This window comes from Hyperolius riggenbachi, chromosome 4 (assembly GCF_040937935.1).
Source record: "Hyperolius riggenbachi isolate aHypRig1 chromosome 4, aHypRig1.pri, whole genome shotgun sequence".
NCBI lineage: Eukaryota > Metazoa > Chordata > Amphibia > Anura > Hyperoliidae > Hyperolius > Hyperolius riggenbachi.
Window position 1 is genome coordinate 154,732,787 of NC_090649.1, and position 20,861 is coordinate 154,753,647.

Here is a 20,861-nt window from a genome sequence, read left to right on the forward strand (position 1 = left end):
CTTTCCAAAATCTCACACCTTTTCAAAGGGCAATTGCTCAGCAGTGGCAAATTTTCTAGCATTGTAGGAACTGTTAGGGGGATCATAACTGGTGAGTTTCGGGCCCCTAGGCCGAAGAGGTCATAGCCTAGGGTCACAAAAACCTGTTTATTTGGGCAATTTCAATGGTGGCGAGTCTGACGTACATAAATCGCAGCAATGGCCGTTAGCAACTTCTGAATCTCACAAAATGTCTCATGCAGGTAGAAGACATATTGTTAGACTTGGGCTCCAAAGATGGGTTTCCTACATCTCTGCAAACCAGAGTTACAGGGCTCCAAATTTGGTAAAATCCCCCATAGGGTTTCATTGGGCCTCCTATTTACAGTTCCAAAATCTCACATCTTTTCAAAGGGCAATTGCTCAGCAGTGGCAAATTTTCTAGCATTGTAGGAACTGTTAGGGGGATCATAACTGGTGAGTTTCGGGCCCCTAGGCCGAAGAAGTCATAGCCTAGGGGCACAAAAACCTGTTTATTTGGGCAATTTCAATGGTAGTGATGCTTACGTACATAAATCGCAGCCATGGCCGTTAGCAACGTCTGAATTTCACGAAATGACTCATGCAGGTAGAAGACATATTGTTAGACTTGGATTTCAAAGATGGGGTCCCTACATCTCTGCAAACCAGAGTTACAGGGGTGCAAAATTGGTAAAATCCCCCATAGGCTTTCATTGGCTCCCTATTTCACTTTCCAAAATCTCACACCTTTTCAAAGGGCAATTGCTCAGCAGTGGCAAATTTTCTAGCATTGTAGGAACTGTTAGGGGGATCATAACTGGTGAGTTTCGGGCCCCTAGGCCGAAGAGGTCATAGCCTAGGGTCACAAAAACCTGTTTATTTGGGCAATTTCGATGGTGGCGAGTCTGACGTACATAAATCGCAGCAATGGCCGTTAGCAACTTCTGAATCTCACAAAATGTCTCATGCAGGTAGAAGACATATTGTTAGACTTGGGCTCCAAAGATGGGTTCCCTACATCTCTGCAAACCAGAGTTACAGGGGTCCAAAATTGGTGAAATCCCCCATAGGCTTTCATTGGGCCTCCTATTTACAGTTCCAAAATCTCACATCTTTTCAAAGGGCAATTGCTCAGCAGTGGCAAATTTTCTAGCATTGTAGGAACTGTTAGGGGGACCATAACTGGTGAGTTTAGGGCCCCTAGGCCGAAGAGGTCATAGCCTAGGGTCACAAAAACCTGTTTATTTGGGCAATTTCAATGGTGGCGAGTCTGACGTACATAAATCGCAGCCATGGCCGTTAGCAACGTCTGAATCTCACGAAATGTCTCATGCAGGTAGAAGACATATTGTTAGACTTGGACTCCAAAGATGGGTTCCATACATCTCTGCAAACCAGAGTTACAGGGGTCTAAAATTGGTAAAATCCCCCATAGGCTTTCATTGGGCCTCCTATTTACAGTTCCAAAATCTCACATCTTTTCAAAGGGCGATTGCTCAGCAGTGGCAAATTTTCTAGCATTGTAGGAACTGTTAAGGGGATCATAACTGGTGAGTTTCGGGCCCCTAGGCCGAAGAGGTCATAGCCTAGGGTCACAAAAACCTGTTTATTTGGGCAATTTCAATGGTGGCGAGTCTGACGTACATAAATCGCAGCCATGGCCGTTAGCAACATCTGAATCTCACGAAATGTCTCATGCAGGTAGAAGACATATTGTTAGACTTGGACTCCAAAGATGGGTTCCATACATCTCTGCAAACCAGAGTTACTGGGGTCTAAAATTGGTAAAATCCCCCATAGGCTTTCATTGGCTCCCTATTTCACTTTCCAAAATCTCACATCTTTTCAAAGGGCAATTGCTCAGCAGTGGCAAATTTTCTAGCATTGTAGGGACCCTTAGGGGGAACATGACTGGTGAGTTTCGGGCCGCTAGGCCGAAGAGGTCATAGCCTAGGGTCACAAAAACCTGTTTATTTGGGCAATTTCAATGGTAGTGATGCTGACGTACATAAATCGCAAAAAAAATCCCACGCCAATATCCACGGTAATTGATCCAACGAACTGTATCCTCTTATGTTGCGATCTTCTATTAAGTTGATTGAAGATCTCCGAAGCCCCCCCCCACCCACATAGCAGAGAATGCGTCCTTTTGGATGCATAGCTGCTAGCTCCCGCTGTCTCTCCCCACCTTTCTGCCTGCACCTGTCAACCCCCACCTAGGTTGGCACTCAGTGCACCCATGGGTGCGCTGGGTGCCAGCCTAGGTGGGGGTTGACAGGTGTAGGCAGGTGGGGAGAGACAGCAGCGGGAGCCAGCAGCTTCACGTCCTTCCGAGGACGCATTCTCTGCTATACTAACGGCTCATGAATGAGCCGGATCTTTTTAATGAATCGGTTCTTTTTTATGAATCGACTCTTTTTTTTTTAAATTCAAAATCGATTTTCTCAAAAACTATAAGGTCTTTTTGAAAAAATGTTTTCCCCTTGTTTCCACTGTTCTTCTTAACATTCCAAGTAATTTTGGTGTTGCTAGCTTTTAAAGGGGCTTTGCAATTAACCATTAAAGTCGGCGGGGGTATATTTTCCCACGGTCAGAAGGAGAGTTTACATTGAAACTTTAAAATTGATTTTCTCAAAAACTATAAGGTTTTTTGAATTTTTTTCCCCCCTCTTGTAGTCACTGAAAGATCTCAGGTGTTAGACACCTTGAAACATCTTTTCCATCACTTTTCTGGCCAGCATAAATGTTTCTAGTTTTCAAAGTTCGCCTCCCCATTGAAGTCTATTGCGGTTCGCGAACTTTTATGCGAACCAAACCTTCCGTGAAGGTTCGCGAACCGAAAATCGGAGGTTCGCGTCATCTCTATCACCCACGGCAAGTCTTTCTCGTTACAGATGGAGAGGTGGTACATACAACAGAAGTGATGGAGGAAGTCCGACGGCATTCACTTCGGTTTTATTGCTCAAAGATGTCATACAAAAGCCAGGTAATGCAACAATGCCAAAACAGGTTGAATACAGATAATCTATACAAAAAGATTAACATATTAGCAAGATATGCAAATACAACATCAGCAGAGAACTGATCTTAATTAACTGACCAAACTCTGATTGGCTTTAGCAATGAGACAACAAAAGGGAAAGAAATAAGTGTATAAAATTCTTAAAGAGACTCCGTAACAAAAATTGCATCCTGTTTTTTATCATCCTACACGTTCCAAAAGCTATTCTAATGTGTTCTGGCTTACTGCAGCACTTTATACTATCACTGTCTCTGTAATAAATCAATGTATCTTTCCCCTGTCAGACTTGTCGGCCTGTGTCTGGAAGGCTGCCAAGTTCTTCAGTGTTGTGGTTCTGCTATGAACTCACCCTTCCAGGCCCCTCTCTGCACACTGCCTGTCTGTTATTTAGATTAGAGCAGCTTCTCTCTTCTCTCTTATCTTTTACAAGCTGGATAAATCGTCCTTTGAGCTGGCTGGGCTTTCACATACTGAAGAATTACAAACAAGGGCAAAGCTGTTTGCAGGAAGAAAAGAGCAGCCTGAAACTTCAGTGCATGGGGGAAAGAAACACACAAATGATCTCTTGAGATTCAAAAGGAATGCTGTATACAGCCTGCTTGTGTATGGATGTATTTTTCTATGTGTGGACATACTGTACATCAACCTACTTCCTGTTTTGGTGGCCATTTTGTTTGTTTACAAACAAACTTTTTAAAACTGTTTTTAACCACTTTTAATGCGGCGAGGAGCGGCGAAATTGTGACAGAGGGTAATAGGAGATGTCCCCTAACGCACTGGTATGTTTACTTTTGAGCGATTTTAACAATACAGATTCTCTTTAAAACCGTAAACCATTAGTAAACAATCCAATGCCAATCAAGTACTGGAGTTGGCTCGTGCCTGAGACCAGCCATCCAAAAGTATATGAAATTTCCCCATGGAGTCCTGTATCGTGTAAAATATATAATCAGTAAGCATAATGCTGTCCACCCTGGTTAGCACAAGGTTAAACTGAAGGATCGTTCTCTTCCAAGAAAGTGCTATCACCCAAAGCATAGCACTAAGTAATGCATAATACACTCTTCTCCAGGCCTTAGGAATTCTGTTGTACGGAGCCAAAACAAGGCCTGGGTCTTGGACAAGACTATCTGGTGAGAGACAAGTCCCCCAGGAAAGTCTTGGGCCCAAAAGGATACCACCACAGGGCATTCCCAAAAAATGTGAGACATAGTACGAGCCTGTTGGCAACCTCTAAAACACAAGGGGGAAATCTGAGGGAGAAATTTATGTAATCTTGCTGGTGTTCTGTACCAACGTAGGGCCACCTTTAGGACCGTATCTTGTACCGTGGCGGTTCTGGTTACCTGCTTAAGATGGAGGAAAAGTTTGTGCCATTGGGATAAATCTAGGTCTATCTGAAGTTCTGATTCCCAGTCCAACATACTCTTTGTCTTGGATTCAGTATAACCCCCAATAAAGTGCAAATAAAGCACAGAAATAGTACCTGATGAAGGTTGGTCAGAAATGTACAGGTTTTCAAAAAAGGTTGTATTATATAAGCTACCATAAATAGAGTTCCTAATGTAAAAGTGTCTAAGTTGACAATATCGAAAGTGCTCCTCCCAAGGAATAGATCTATTAAATCATAAAAGAGAAAAAGGGATAATATATCCAAAACCTATTGGAAGTGGTATAAAGGTTGTCTATCCACCAATGAAAGGCAGAGCTATCCAAAAAAGGGAATCTGTCGAAATTCACATGAAGATGATGACAGAAGATGAAAAATGATTTCCTACTTAGAGAATAGAATACTTAAGAGAAAAAAAAAGTGAATTGAATAAGGGCCTACATGCAAATAAAATGATTTCTCAGCATTTTACAGTTGAAAAAGTATCCAAAAGTTGGTAATAAAAAAGTTTTCAGTAAAAAATTATGTTGAGTATTTCTTTGCTTACTGGTGGTTTAAAGAGCATTTTATGACAAAATGCGAAAATATCACCTAGGAGAAAAGTCAGGAGAAAAAATGAATTGCATATGGGCCCTAATGGTTTAAAAGAAACTTGTGTTTCTGAGATTAACAATATGCGCGCATTTACAATACATATATAATGAGTAATAATAAGGAATGTGTCACTGACTGTCCATCTTTTAATTCATGTTTTCATTCTCTGGGAAAAGGTATATGGCTATACTATACACCCTGCAGTTGTCTTCCTCTATATACGGTATGTGAAAATGATTAGCGGTTGTTTCTCCTAAACTATTTGTCTTACTTCAATGTGTCAATGTTACAGTGCTACTGTAATTTGCAAATGAAACAAGATATATGACTATTTGCTATTGCCGAGATGCAAAACATTTCCCACATATGAGGCCCTGGCTGGCAGTTTTATCCCTCTCATAGGAAATGCTGTTGTAGTGCCCACTAATCCTAGCACCAGTATCTCATGACTAGTGCTGATGACAGTTAGGCTATGGAAGCAGATTAAGGAGGAAAAGGTTGACACAATTTATAACTCAGGCCTGGAGTTTTATGCCATACACACAAGTTAAATGACAGACCTTAGAAAAATACTAGTGCATCGCAGCACAGGATTTGGACACTTTTTCAGGTTAAAAATGATATACTGTTAATACTTAGTCGATACCAATTACAATATATGTTAACCTGGCAATTAAACTACAGGTCTTTTTAATTTCCTCGACATTCCATCGACATTCCTAAGAACTGTTTGCATTTTTCAAATATTCTAAACTTTATAGACAATCATGAGAAAAAGAAAAGTACATTCTCTTTCAATGCTAAGGATTTTTACTCAGTAGGGCATAATAAAAAAAAGAATCATCTGGACCTTAGCAGATTCTAAAATTATATAAATCGAACCTGAGGTGTAACAAAGCATATAAAAGATTAAACCATGTTGTTTATTCAACAGTGATGAAGCCAAAAAGCAGACGCCACAAATGAAACACCCATAATTCAGTAGTTAGATGAACCACCTTTAACAGCAATAAATTAAAGTAACTGTTTTTCGTATGACCATGTCAGTGTCTCACATCCTTGTGGAGGATTTCTGGCCTAGTTTTCTTTATAGCATTGGTTCAGTTAATTGAGGTTAGTGAGCATTCCTTCATGCACCGGTCTCTTAAATACCTGCCACAGTATTTTGACTAGGATGAGGTCTGGACTTTGAGTGGGCCAATGAAACATCTTAATTCTGTTGTAGACATGCTTATGTACTTGGGATCACTGTCTTCTTGCATGACCAAATTTCAGCCAAGCTTTAGATGATGCACAGATATAATCATATTTAAATCTAGTACTGCGGTATACAGAGGCCAACTCTAAGGCTAGGTCTGCACTACGCCAGATGCACAGCAGTGTATTTACAGCGTATCTGCTCTGTCAAAGGGTCCATTGAGATATTCACTTTCACCATCGTTGTGTATCCAGTTCACCACTGCTGCCGTCCTTTGGGTCCTCCTCCGCTGCTGGGCTTGGGGACAAGCACTGGGAGACCGGGCAGAAGCATAGGGCTGCCATTGTGTTATAAAAGATCAATGGGAAATCTACCTAGTAATTGTGACGTCATGTGCAGAGCACTCCCGGCTGCGCGCTGTAGGACGCGTACAGCCGGACCAGTGCCTGCGCACTAATGCTCGACTCTGGCGACCTGGAAGTGGCTGCCCAGGGGCATTTAGGTAAGAAAGATGGGGACAGATGAGAATGGGGGAGTGGTGGCCATCATGATACCTCCCTTTACATTCAAAGTTAGTGGTCGGGAGAGGCACACCTTTCCATAATGTTCGGGTGCATAACCACGGATGCCAAACAACATCCAGAGAACAGTCCAATAGTAGAAGAAATTGGTTAGCACTCCAGCTTCTCAGTGAGCAAAGTTTTATTCTCCAATCACATGTCAACACTTAAGTTAACAATTGTTTCGGGGCCATCAGGAGTCCCCTTCTTCAGAACAGTGCACTGTTCTGAAGAAGGGGACCCCTGATGGCCCCGAAACTATTAACCTCCCTTTACATGCCTGCTAACCCCGTTTCTCCTATTTGTTTCAACTCTGATATCTTTTAAAGAAAAGGTTCACGGACATGTTTAAAAAAATAAAAATACTAATCCACTTACCTGGGGCTTCCTCCAGCCCGTGGCAGGCAGGACGTGCCCTCGACGCTGCTCCAGAGGTTTCCGGTCTTCTCCGGTGGCTCACCCGACCTGGCCAGGCCGGCTTCCAGGTCGGGCTCTTGTGTGCTCCAACGTGCATCTCACGCGATCGCGCTGACGTCATCGGACGTCCTCCAGGCTGTACTGCGCAGGCGCAGTAGTTCTGCGCCTGCGCAGTACAGTCTGTAGGACGTCCGATGACATCAGCGCGACCGCGTGAGACGCACGTTGGAGCGCAAGGAGAAGTCCGACCAGGAAGCCGGCCTGGCCAGGACGGGTGAGCCACTGGAGAAGACCGGGAACTTCCGGAGCGGCGTCAAAGGCGTGTCCTGTCTGCCACGGGTTGGAGGAAGCCCCAGGTAAGTGGATTAGTATTTTTATTTTTTTAAACATGTCCGTGAACCTTCCCTTTAAGCTCACCAACTGTGCCAAACAGGGACAGAATTGTACTTTTTGCCGCACAAGGCCCACTATTACCAACCACCCCCTGACCAACAGAACCCACCCATCCCCCTGCATGCACAATTTATACACACCCTTTTCCCAGCAAAAGCAGGTGGGTTCCCATGAATATTGAACTGAATAGCCACTATATTCACTGGATACAGAAATTACATCGCCATAGCCTCCCTAAATAATAGAATTAAGTGACCATATGCTGTAAGAATTACGTAGTCACATGCTCCCGAATAAAAGTACTATGTATTCACGTACGTATTCCTATAGATAGTATATAAAGTAGTCACAAGTACCCAAATTAAAAAAAGAGTCACATGCCTCCAGACAAAAGAATTGATCAGACCTAAAAAATGTAATAATGAACAAACCCAGGGCTTGATCCACCCCCGCCCCACCGTAGTCCGTGAGGTCCCTCGGCGCCCTCTGTTCTCCCGCTGGCGGTTCTGTTAGCTGTGCAATCTGACTGTAAGTCATAAGCAAATGTAAATGGACTGCCCATCTGCGTACTTGGCTCCATCACATGCCTGTACCCGTGGGTGCTCTGTGCACGGAGGTTCATTCTTTTGAAAAGTTGACACGACTCCTGGCCGGGTCGTGCAACCAAAAGAGCCATCAGTGGGAGAATGGAGGGGACCCAGAGGCAGCTGAGGGACCTTGAGAGCAACAGCGGGTTGGAGGGAGCCCCAGGTAAGTTCAGTATTCCATTTTAAAGGTTTGTTCAGGGTCACTTTAAGTAGTCAGGTGTCTCAAGATAACTTAGCCACTTAAATCTATCTGGACGGATATATCCATCCAGATAGACTGTGCTGCTCCTGCCTGAGGCACGCGATCGCGCGTGCTCCCGCCGCCTGCCGTTAGCCCCCAGATAAATGAATAGGAATATAGTTCCCATTCATCGATCTAAGTCCCCTGCAGAAAAAACAACGGTCTCTTATCAGAGACCTCGGTCTTTCTGCACAAAAAAAAAAACGTTTTCCGTCCTCCTAGTGCTTCCTGGAAGCGAGATTGTCTGCTTCCAGGACTTTTTGACTGGCCATCTATTTGGCCACCTTGTGGCCAAATAGTAAAACTACACCTACATACATTTTTTATTAAATAATTACATTATATTACATTTAAAAAATTTTGTTTACCTCCCACACCAAAAATTACCCGAATAAATGTTTTGATTAAAACAAAAAAATGACAATAAAAAAAAACAACAACATACATAGTTGCCTAAGGGTCTGAACTTTTTGATAATGCATGTCAAGATAGTATATTAATATAATTTTTTTTAATTATAAGCTTGTAAATAGTGATGGACGCAAATTGAAAAAAATGCACCTTTATTTCCGAATAAAATATCGGCGCCATAAATTGTGATAGGGACATAATTTAAATGTAATAACCTGGACAAATGGGCAAAAAAAATGTGTGGGTTTTAATTATGGTAGCATGTATTAATTTCAAACTATAATGGCCAAAACCTGAGAAATAATACATTTTTTCCATTTCTTTCTTAATCTTCCTGTTAAAATGGATTTAAAAAAAATAATTCTTAGCAAAATGTACCACCCAAAGAAAGCCTAATTAGTGGCGGAAAAAAACAGGGCTGTGGAGTCGGAGTCGGAGTCGAGGAGTCGGGCAATTTTGGGTGCCTGGAGTCGGAGTCGGGAAAAAATGCACCGACTCCGACTCCTAATGAATTTGTAACTGTAATTAACCACTTTACCCCCGCGCGTACGTATTTCTCCGCCCCTTTTTCCATCCTTTAAAAACCAGGGACGGAGAAACACGTACTTTCCGCGTTCCCGACGCTGCCCGCGCTCCCGCTCGTAAACACGCCGCCCGCCGCTAGTAAACACGCCGCCGCCCGCTCGCCCAGAGATCAATGAACGGGAAAATCCATTCCCGTTCGTTGATCTAAGCCCCGCAATGATCAGCTGCTCTCCTATGGGCAGCGCGATCATTGTGAGAAAAAACTCACGTGTCCAGCCTCCTTATTCTTCCTCCAAGCTTCCGGAAGCTTGGAGGTCGCATTAAAACAAAAAGTTACTGTGGCTATCTTGTGGCCAAATAGTAAACTACACCCTACACATTTTTCACATACAAATAAATGACTTTTACACATAAAATTAACTCATTACCTCCCACACTCCCCATTTTTTTTTTTTTTTTGTAATTAAAAAAAAATTAAAAAATTTGCAATTAAAAAAAATACATAAATAGTTACCTTAGGGACTGAACTTTTTAAATATTTATGTCAAGAGGGTATAACACTGTTACTTTATAAACTATGGGCTTGTAATTAGGGATGGACGCAAAACTGAAAAAAATGCACCTTTATTTCCAAATAAAATATTGGCGCCAAACATTGTGATAGGGACATAATTTAAATGGTTTTATAACCGGGACAAAAGGGCAAATACGTTTCATGGGTTTTAATTACAGTAGCATGCATTATTTAAAAACTATAATGGCCGAAAACTGAAAAATAATTATTTTTTTCCCCACATTTTTCCTATTTTCCCATTAAAACACATTTAGAAAAAAATAATTCTTGGCATAATGTCCCACCTAAAGAAAGCCTAATTGGTGGCGAAAAAAACAAGATATAGTTCATTTCATTGCGATAAGTAATAATAAAGTTATAGACGAATGAATGGAAGGAGCGCTGAAAGGTGAAAATTGCTCTGGTGTTCAGGGGGTAAAACCCCTCAGTGGTGAAGTGGTTAAAATAGAAAATATGATAAAATGTTCTATTTCTCAGATAATAGTCATTAAAAATAATGTATATATACAGTATATATACAGTAATAGCTTAGTCCACAAAAATGAAATAAACCAATCAAAATTAGTTACTTGTGCTGCTGCAATAAAGCAGTCCCCGTATTTTTAAGGTCAGATATACATATCTGATTGTGACTGTATATATGATGTGTACACAGGAATCTCTTATATATACTAAATAACATCTATGCTGTAAGAATAAAGCCTGATGTGTAGCTGTGTCACTAATAGAGATGGTCAATGAGATGGAAATAATTCTGCACTGATGCTGATTTATGCAAATGTATGCACTCCCTTTGCTGATGAAATCAAAGAATGTGATATGTTATTAAAATTTGGTTTGGTGACTACAAATTAAAGGGTAACTGAGACGGATGAAAAGTAAAGTTTTATACATACCTGGGGCTTCCTCCAGCCCCCTTCAGGCTAATCAGTCCCTCTCTGTCCTCCACCACCCGGATCTTCTGCTATGAGTCCTGGTAATTCAGCCAGTCAGCGCTGTCCGGCCGCATGCCGCTCCCACAGCCAGGAACATTCTGCACCAGCGCAATAGTGCTGCACAGGTGTAGTATGCTCTTGGCGGCGGAGTGTGTGCATGCGCACTACGCCTGACTGGCTCAAGTACCTGGACTCATAGCAGAAGATCCAGGTGGTGGAGGAGGACAACGAGGGACTGATTATCCTGAAGGGGGCTGGAGGAAGCCCCAGGTATGTATAAAACTTTAATTTCATCTGTCTCAGGTTTACTTTGTTACACAGTAGTACTATACTCTACATATGCACTCCCCACAGAGCTGCAGGGAATCCACTGAGAATGCTGTGCACATTGAACACAGAGGTGTTGTCTGTTTACAATCTCCTCATTCCCCTGCAGAGTACCTGCACATTATTCTTACATGTACCCACACTTACATTGCCTAGGGCCTGATAGATGTTCTTTGTTCCGGTTTGTACCTTTTACAAGTACTCTTACCAAGGACTAGTTTTAGTCTAAAGGGAATAAATATAGTAGTCTACATATCCTTCTCACTTCAGTTGTCTTGTAAAATTCCTAAGCGTTGGCAGTTAAGAGACGAATTTCATGTTACATACTTTTAATCAACAAAAATGTAATATGCAAATTAGAGGAGTCGGAGTCGTGGAGTCGGTGGAATCCTAAACTGAGGAGTCGGAGTCGGAGGATTTTTGGACCGACTCCACAGCCCTGGAAAAAACAAGATATAGCTTAATTAATTGTGATAAGTAGTTATAAAGTTATTGGTGAATGAATGGGAGGTGAAAGTTGCTCAGATGCATAAGGTGAACAACACTGTAGGCTAAAGAGGTTAATGAAGCCGCAAGTTGCCTAAGGATAACATAATTAAGTTGCCCCTAGATATTAGTCTCAGGTAGCCAGACCTCTTCCCACCTCCCCCCAGTTATGTATAGGTAGCCAGATATGCCCCCCCAGCGATATATAGGTAGCCAGACCTATCCCCCCATTCCCAACACCGAATTATAGGTAGCCAGACCTGCCCCCCCCATGATGTTTAGGTAGCTACACTTGTCCCCCACCCTCAGCTATGTATAGATAGCCAGACCTGCCCACCCTCCCCCCATGATGTATTGGTAGCCAGACCTGTCCTCCCTCCCCCCTGTGATGTATAGATAGTCACACTTGGCCCCCCTACCCCCAGCTATGTATAGGTAGCCAGACCTACCCCCCTCCCCCCAGTAATGTATAGCCACCACCTGCTCTCCTCCCCTTTGTTTGCTGTCTCTTTCCCAGCATCAGATCTTAGATCTGCTGTGCCCGGAACTCACAGAAACGAGCTGTACACAGCAGCTCCACATACAGAAAGTGATGTCACCGCTCACTTCCTGTATACAGAGAAGCTGTGCACCGCTCATTCTCCTCATCTCTGTGAGCCCCAGCAACTGCTGATCTGAGGTCTAATACCTGGCAGGAGGCAGCGTCAGCGAGCCAGAAGGAAGCAATGCAAAGAGGTATGAGATGCAGGCGATGGATGGGCGGCAGGCGATGGAAAGGAGGACAGTGATGATGAGCCTACACACTGCAAAAAGCCCCAGCATTCCCACTGCTCTAGGCACAGGCCTAGGTGGCCTTTCCTTAAATGCGGCCCTGGTGCCAAAGTGTCCATAATATAGCGAGTCCTACTCTAGTGCAAAAAGTGTTAGTTGTCTTTATGTCTTTCTTATCGGTACAATGCCAAAAGCCTTTATGTCTTTCTTATCGGTACAATGCCAAAAGCCTGAAAGTCAAATACATGGTAGTGAAATTCAAAAACACCTTACCCTCCAATTAACTTCTAACTGAGCTCTCTAGACTTGCTCGTAGTTATGCACGCTCACTGGAATTTATAATAAATATTGCAGGGGATGAGCAGCACAAACCTAATTTAATGCAATGTATGTAATGGAGTACCCGGATGCATGCATGCGCCATTGAAAAATACATAAATACAAAGATCTGCAGCACACAGCAGAAGAGCAATAGGAGCTCATGGTCACACTTTACAGTATTAGTACAAAACTGTAATGAAAAAAATTTGGAGGCTGCCTGCCATATTTATTTCCTCTTAAACACCAGTTGCCCGGCAGCCCTGCTGGTCAATTTGGCTGCAGTAGTGTCTGAATAACACCAGAAACAAGCATGCACCTAATCTTGTCAGATTTGACAATAAGGTAAGAAACCGTTGATCTGCTACATACTTGCTCGGGGTCTATGGCTAAAAGTTCTCCCCATACTCGTACTACTGGGTATTTGGTTCATTCCACCAGTGGTGTAGCTAAGTTGCTGTGGGCCCTAATGCAAGTTTTACAATGGGGCCCCCCCAATAACTCTATACATAACAATTGATACAGCGCACCAAAACCTGCCAATGGCAACTACAGTGTCAGAGGTACAAGAAGGGGATGGGGAACAGTTTGTAAGTGATTACCACTATTCAAAGTATCTACAGAAGTCATTATTATGAGCACAGGACCAATAGAGAGCCAATACTGTAGTTGCTGGAGGGCCCTTTTGGGCCCTTCTGTTCCAAGTGCCACGATGCGGTTGCAACCTCTGCAACCCCTATTGCTACACCCCTGCATTCAACCTTAAAGTGGATCTGAACGCTTGCATGGGACAAAATGAAAACAGAGAAATGTATCCTGTATGTATTTAGAGAGTTTAGCCTGTTTAATTACTCATTTGTGACTAAACACAGATTGTAATTTGATCTCTCCACTGTATCACATGGCTGCCAATGGCAGACGGCATATAAGCCCATTTTAAAGCACAGGCTGTTAACAATGTCTTCTTCCATGAATATGCAATTAGACAGTGCAGATTTATTGTAGGATTTGTATCAGCTGTAACAAAGAAATGTTTTCTTATAGGTTATTGTGCTGTTGCGTATCTTTTAGAGCAGAGAGGATGTTCTGAGTTCAGGTCTACTTTAACAATAGATATACTATTCCGCACATGGGGACGTCATTGTATGCTGGTAACCTGTGGAGCTGCACTCTTCAACCTATAGGGCAGATTAAGCCGCATATTGATAAAGCATCAGCCGTGCAGACTGGATGCAAAGCCTGTGCAAAGACCATCTGTGCTGTGGAGGACGGTCCGCTTTAGCCTCCGGCGTAAATGGATGACATAGATCTTGCTATACTGGCACGCACGGGTTAAAGAACCCATGGAAACACTGCGCAATTCACTGCGAGCCCAGCGTCACAGACATCTCGGCAGCAACAGAACCCCGTGACCAGCCGCCTTGGACTGAACCACCAGCGCCACTCCCCACTCCTCCTCCCGCTAGAATGTCCCAAGGGAATGGTTTCTCCCGAACTCCAGCCCCCAACACCTCTTCCTCCTCACACACTCCTCTCGTGTGACGTCGCTTGCTTCCAGCCAATGGCAAGCTCCTATCACTGACTGAAGTCCAGTCCGCTTCACATGCTTTTCCCACAGCGCCCCTGTCGGCCATATTCAGCGGAGAAAGGCGAGAAGGGGGCGGACAAGCGTTTTGAATTTCAGCGAAGCGGAGGTGGAAGGAAGCGACGAGGGCGGAGCCTGGGGCTCCAGGCGTCACTAACAGACATTTATCTCCCTTGTAGTTTCCCTCAGCTTCCTCAGCGTCTCTCACTTCCTCTCCGCGCTGTGTCTGGTGACTGAGAGTTTCCAGCCGGAGCGCCGTATTCTTCTGACATGGCAGCCGTGCCAGAGCGCAGCTAGGGGAGAGCCGGGGGAGCCTGTTCCCCCCTCCTCATCTCCCTTCTCTTCCTGCCTGGGCTGGAGTGCACCGGTTGTCCGTGGCCTGTCCGTCTGTGGTGACAGGAGGAGTTCGGGCCTGCTTGGCACGCCGCTATTGGAGGCTTGGGCCGAGTGCTAGTCAGAGCCGCGATGTCTGGCTTGCGTTAGAGCCGCGTACGTAAGCAGAAGAGGCCGGAGCGGAGCCGCCACATCTCCGGGGAGAGAGGGGAGCGTGTCCGGGCTCTGCCCCCCTCCTCCGTCTCCCGACATGTCCAAGATGCCGGCGAAGAAGAAGAGCTGCTTCCAGATCACCAGCGTGACCACGGCCCAGGCCGCCAACAGCATCGCCGAGGACACCGAGAGCCTGGACGATGAGTCCCGCACCGAGGACGTCTCCTCCGAGATCTTCGATGTGTCCCGGGCTACGGACTACGAGCCCGAGGAGGTGGTGGAGAGGAGCTCCTCCGAGGAGACCCTGAACAATGTGGGAGAGGCCGAGTCCCCCGGGGCCATGTCACCCAACGTGCCGCAGGAGGCCCCCCTCATCGGATCTAATGTGACTAGCAGGGTCGTCCCTCAGAGCCAGCCTACCCCTGCAGCCTCTACAGGCAGCCCCCTCCCGGCTCACCCGGCCACATGCAGCTCACGCTTCAGGGTCATCAAACTTGATCATGGCTCCGGGGAGCCGTATAGGAGGGGCCGCTGGACATGCACGGACTATTACGACAAGGACTCGGATAGCACTTTAATAACAAGGACTGGAGACACCATACGGCACAGCAGCACCTATGATCACTCTGCTGATAGGGACAGTGGGCTGGGCGCAACAGGGGGCTCATTGGCGACGTCTGCTGTGCAGCTAGGACATGCTCCTGACTCTATAGCTGACAGCTCACTTACTGCTGTGTCACACTCGTTTCACACCGACAAGATGAACCAGCCCTCCCAGCAGCAACATTTTGTCATTGGGCAACAGCCCTTAGGTGGAGCAGTATCTCAGGGTTCTGCTCCAGCAATGTATCCCGGTGCTGCCGTCACTTCTCAGCAGATGATTGCTCAGCAAGGCCAATCTTATGTCTCTACACAAAATATTGTTCAAAGTGGACACAACGGCGTAGGCCATGCAGCGCAGAATGTATCCACAGCTCAGCCAATGCTGTCTGCAAGTCAGCAGCATAATAGTGTTCCAGTCAGTCAACCCCAGCAGTTCATCTACTCCCAATCACCCATGCAGTCAGGGCATATGGTCACACAATCCTCTGGTCAGGCTGAGTACATGCAACATATAACAGTTATACAGTCACAAGGAACAAATCAAAAAGCTGCAATGTCAGTTACTGGGGCTCCATCCAATCTTCCAGACCAGCATCAGCAAGCCAGTGGAGCACAACTTATGGGTCTTCATTCTATACCTAGTGACACAGTGAGCCAAGGAACGGGACTCGTGCAGAGTGGGCAAACTCCCCAGAGCAATCCAGCTCATATGCAACAACTGGGAGGTGTGGCACAGCAAACTGTGACCCCTATTGGTGTAGTGCAACAAAAACCTATTAGTCAACAAGTGAGTGGGAATAGTCCTGTGTCTGGAATTCTGGGCAGCCATGCCATGACTTCTGGAGTGCAGAATGTGCCCAGCACGAGTGTTTCTGGACTAACGAGTAGTGTGCCTAGTATGTCTGCCATTCCTGTTACTATGCCAATTACTCCCGCTACCTTTGCACAGTCTCCGTTAAGTAGTCATACTTCTGTTAGTAGGAGTAACAGCCTAATACCAACAGTTGGGCTTCTACCAGTGCAAGGTACAAATGTACATACAAGTCAGTTTCAGGCACAGTCACTGACTGGTCAAATAGATGATAGAAGAAAGTCGGAACCACTACCTCAGCCGCCAATCCCTCTGATTTCTGAGAAGTCTTTTGTGAAGGTTCCTATTATGGACATTCTACCAAACCCTCTTCAATTACCCGTATTTGGTTTACCTGTTGATGGTGAGGATGACAGGTATGAAGTATTTCATATTTGTCTTTACTCTATGAATACATTTTGTTTCCAGGAACTTTAGCATGGTTTCTGTTTATATACCGGTGAATGACACACTCGAACAGCAGGTTTGTAATGTGCTGAAGTATGAATTTATGCAATTCGACTAGGGTTATAAGTCTACAGATGTTCATCTATGACGTTTTTACTGCAGTGAAGATAAGGTGCTTTTGTATAACCGATATGTGGTTTGTGCATTCATTTAGAACACCCCATGCTGTTTGAGTAAATAAACTCTCTCTCTCCTCAAGGAAATGCTATTCCCTCAACATTCTATAAAGTGATCAGTGTAATTCAGTTATACAATGAAATATTGGCGTCTGCATATATCATCTAATTTTATTGTAAAATGTCATTTTCTTGTGGTTTTTTTTTTCTTTTCCCTCTGCTGCTCTCTGAAAACATTGCAGAGTGTTCAGTCTCATGTGACATTTGTGTTTATTAATAAAGTGTGCCAGAAGTCTTCCTGATAAAACAAAACATTGAGCAGATTGTTGTGCATAATTTAGGATGCATAAAAATGTCGTCATAGTAACGATTGTTATGAAAGTAGTCATTTCAAGGAAGACAGCAATATTTTTATTAATGTTTTATTCTTTTGTGAGTTACGTCTCTATAGGACTTTCTATTTATAGATAACCCAGCTATAAGCTTTCACACTGGCAGAGTAGCTGACTCCTACCAATTTTGTTAGGGCTGCAGCATATGGGCAGTGGTAGTCACATGTTGAATACATTAACCTCTTGTTGGAAATCATCCTGTTTGCTGCACATGGATTTTTGTTTTGACAATAAATTGATTGCTAGCCATCATGAAAGCCTAGGCCCCTAAACTACCTGGATAGATATGCATTCAGTGGTAGTTCAGTCTACTAATTGATGAATTTGATCATTTTAATGGACTCTGCCTGTAATTGGATGTCCTTTTAAAAACCAAAAGGGCTGGAACCCACAAGGGCGTTTTTGTGAGCATTTAGGGAGCACTTGAAAAACGCTAGCGTTTTCCAAAAAACGCTCAGCTAATGTTAATGGATGGGGCAACTTCCACAGGAGCGTTTGCGATTTGGAAAATCGCAAGCGCAGGACATGTAGCATTTTGTTAGCGTTTGCGCTTCAATGTAAAGTATATCATCGCTGGCGTAATCGCTCATCAAAACCTGCACGGAGCGATTTTGCTAGCGTTTTATAGTTACTGCACACTGTAACAAAATTAAAATGAATTGAAAGGACCAGTCAGACTTTAAAACGCTAATCGCTACACAACCGCTAGCAAATTGATACACTTTTTAAAAACCCTCCCTAAAACGCTCATGAAATCACTTACAAACTGCTCATACAAAACGTTGTAAATTAGTTTGCAATTTTTTTTTTTGAATTGCTATGTGATGAATTGCTATGTGATGTGCCCATTAGGACACATTTGGATAACGTGAGCCTTTACAGTGCAGATATGTGAACATGCCCATGTTGTTGTATGGGCAGTGGTGATTACATTTTCGACTTTCAGGTTGATGTGTATATAGTGCAGAGTGATGCTTTGATCATTCTTCCTTGATCAGGATACCAGTTTAATATTGGAGATGCTTATTGGGCCATTGTTGCTTCTACTTCTACCTTCATGGGCATCAGGTGGTCATTTAGGGCCAATTCATACCATGTATTGTGTAATGTGCATGTTATGTTAAATCTGCAATTGTTGGCATTATGTGTGTGACAGTGTGTTTAAAAATGTTAAAGCCAAGTAGTGTTAGCAGGCATAGTCAGGGTTATTAAAGACCTGAGACCAAATAAGTCTCAGATTTTATACTTACCTGGGCTTCATTCAGCCCCCTTGAGGCCACTCGGTCCCTGGCAGTCTCTCCGGGTTGCTCCTCTCTCCCGTTGGACGGCCCAGTACTGTGGCCGATAGAGATGGGAAGTTCGGATCTTTTCAATGATCCGGATGATTCGAATCGGATCATTGAAGAGATCCGGATCTTTGATCCGAATCTCGGATCATTTTACTACCGGAAGCATTCGGGGGTGAAATGAACAGCAGGACAGGTCTGTGGACAGGAGAAGGGGAGGGGGGGTGGACACACAGAGAAGGGGAGAAGATGGACAGAGGGCAGGGAGTGGACAGAGAAGGGAGGAGGAACGAGCAGAGAGCAGAAATGTTTGCACGTAATACCCACATGCTGAAGTCATATGCTTTACATATATTTCACCTATATGCTCATCTGTACACTTTGAAAGAAAAGGTCGCACAGTGAAAGAAAGCATTCCCAGAAGATAAGTGCAGCTGTTTAGTGCCCAGTGCAGGAGGATTATATTGCCTTTCAATCACACTGTCTGCAAAGTTACTGAGCTGTGCTGAGCCAAAAGCTTCCAATGTGATCACTGTGCAGCACTACGGAACAGCCAGCCTATAATGGGCAGCACGTTACAGCCAGTATGTGTGCTCTACACATATCTGGCAGTGGCACCCATGTCCCCTCTCTCTCATCTACCTGTCTCCCTGCAAGGCTGCCTCCCATCCAACAGAGCGATCCCTGCTTCCAGGACCCCGCTGCCCGCTGAGAGGGGGCGTGTCGCTCCTGGCCCCGCCCCTTTTGCGATCCGAATCGTTCATTTTGATGATTCGGATGATCGACTCATAAAAAAGATTCGGATCAAAGATCCGAATCGTTCATGATCCGGACAACACTAGTGGCCGAGTCATGCTTCGTTGCCTGTCCGCACATGCGCGCCGAAGTGTGATTAAGCTGTTACTGGTCATCCAGCAGGGGACAGTATCGGCCTGGGGTTATGGTGAAGGACCGAGTGGCCTCAAGGGGGCTGGAGGAAGCCCCAGGTAAGTATAAAACCTGATACTACTTTGGTCTCAGGTACACTTTAGGGCTCCGTCGCACGTTATAAAATACTTTAACGCAGAGTAAAGTCTGCAACATTCACAGTGCATACGTTGCGTTAGTGTGTAGCGTTATTAAAAAGTGCTGCATGCTGTGCGTTTAGCAATGTATCTGCTGCGTTGTGTTGCACATGCTCAGTTAAAAAATTTTTAAATGTAAAGCAAGTGCCGTTTTCGTTCCATCAGTATGCGACGAAAACTGCGCAGCAAGAGACACAACGCAGTGCAAAATAACGTCCAATTTCATAACCTACATGCACTGCGTTAGGGGGATGTTGTGCGACTTTAACATCGCATCAAACACAATGTCCCACTGTAAAAAAGGCCTAAAAGGAGCACTATTGCACAAAAAAAATTCACAAAACTTAAAATGCATGTAAACACATACAGATGAGAAGTATGTTTTCTTGTTGCGGTCACTTACAGTAGGTAGTAATCTGACTGAATTGGTTTTGGACTAACCCATCTCCTCATCGGGGTTCTAAGGGTTTTCTTTAATTTTCAAAAGCACTTAGTGAATGGCAGTTGCTCTGTCCAACTACCAAAAAGTGAAGAGGGTAGTGAGACTGGCCAGCATCTTTGTAGAAATCCCTTTTAGGGAGTGCCTTATAAAGATTAAAGGCCATGCTAAGAATTCTTCCTTGAAGGGATGGACTGTCGGTTCTGTCAGATTTCTACTATCTACTGTAAGTGGCAGCAACAGGAGAAAAGTGATTTATGGCTAATTATACTCTCAAAGAACCGTACTTCTTACTTTTGTGTGTACATGTATTTTAAATGTTACAAATTTTTTTTTTTTTTGCGCTAGCGGTCCGTTAAGAGAGGGACAATTAGATCGGAATGATTTGGGCTTTCATGCAGACTTGATGCAAATTGTGTAGTGTGGAATTGGGCCACTGAAAATTGACAGGAAGTGACTGGCCTACCTCTAAGCGGCATGCAGTTTGTATTGAACTTGCGCGCAAACCAGAATCTTTACCCTATCATTGATCATCTCTAAAACTCACAAAGTTGTGAGCAGTGTGCATCTGTGCGTTTTTTTTTTTTTTTTTTTTTTTTTTTTTTTTTTTTTTTTTGTATAGTGTGAATGGGCCCCTTGCATTTGGATAGGGAAACCTGAATGTGTGTGCAGCAACTAGTTTTTTATGTCCACACTGCTTGAGGGAAAAAAAATTACTTTACATTTTTACCCAGCTTGCAACTGGACTAATCAAAATGGACAAGGAGTGCATTGGCCTAGCTCAGGGCACCGTAAACGTTATGATCGCATATTGTCCACCTAA

The 20,861-nt window shown here is 44.1% G+C and overlaps 1 protein-coding gene across 3 annotated transcripts in view; it reads left to right on the plus strand.

Annotated features, from left to right (window-relative positions):
* Positions 1-14,391: 14,391 nt before the first annotated feature.
* Positions 14,392-20,861, plus strand: part of TSC22D2 (TSC22 domain family member 2) — a 73,778-nt gene continuing 67,308 nt past the window's right edge. The window contains exon 1 of one of the 3 annotated variants that reach the window (XR_011031376.1): positions 14,392-16,650. Coding sequence is in view for 2 of the 3 variants with exons in the window: in XM_068280802.1 (XP_068136903.1) it covers positions 14,918-16,650 (1,733 nt within the window). In the remaining variant the exon portion in view is untranslated. The remainder of the gene's footprint in view (positions 16,651-20,861) is intronic. The other 2 variants (XM_068280802.1, XM_068280803.1) reach the window with 2 other exon arrangements.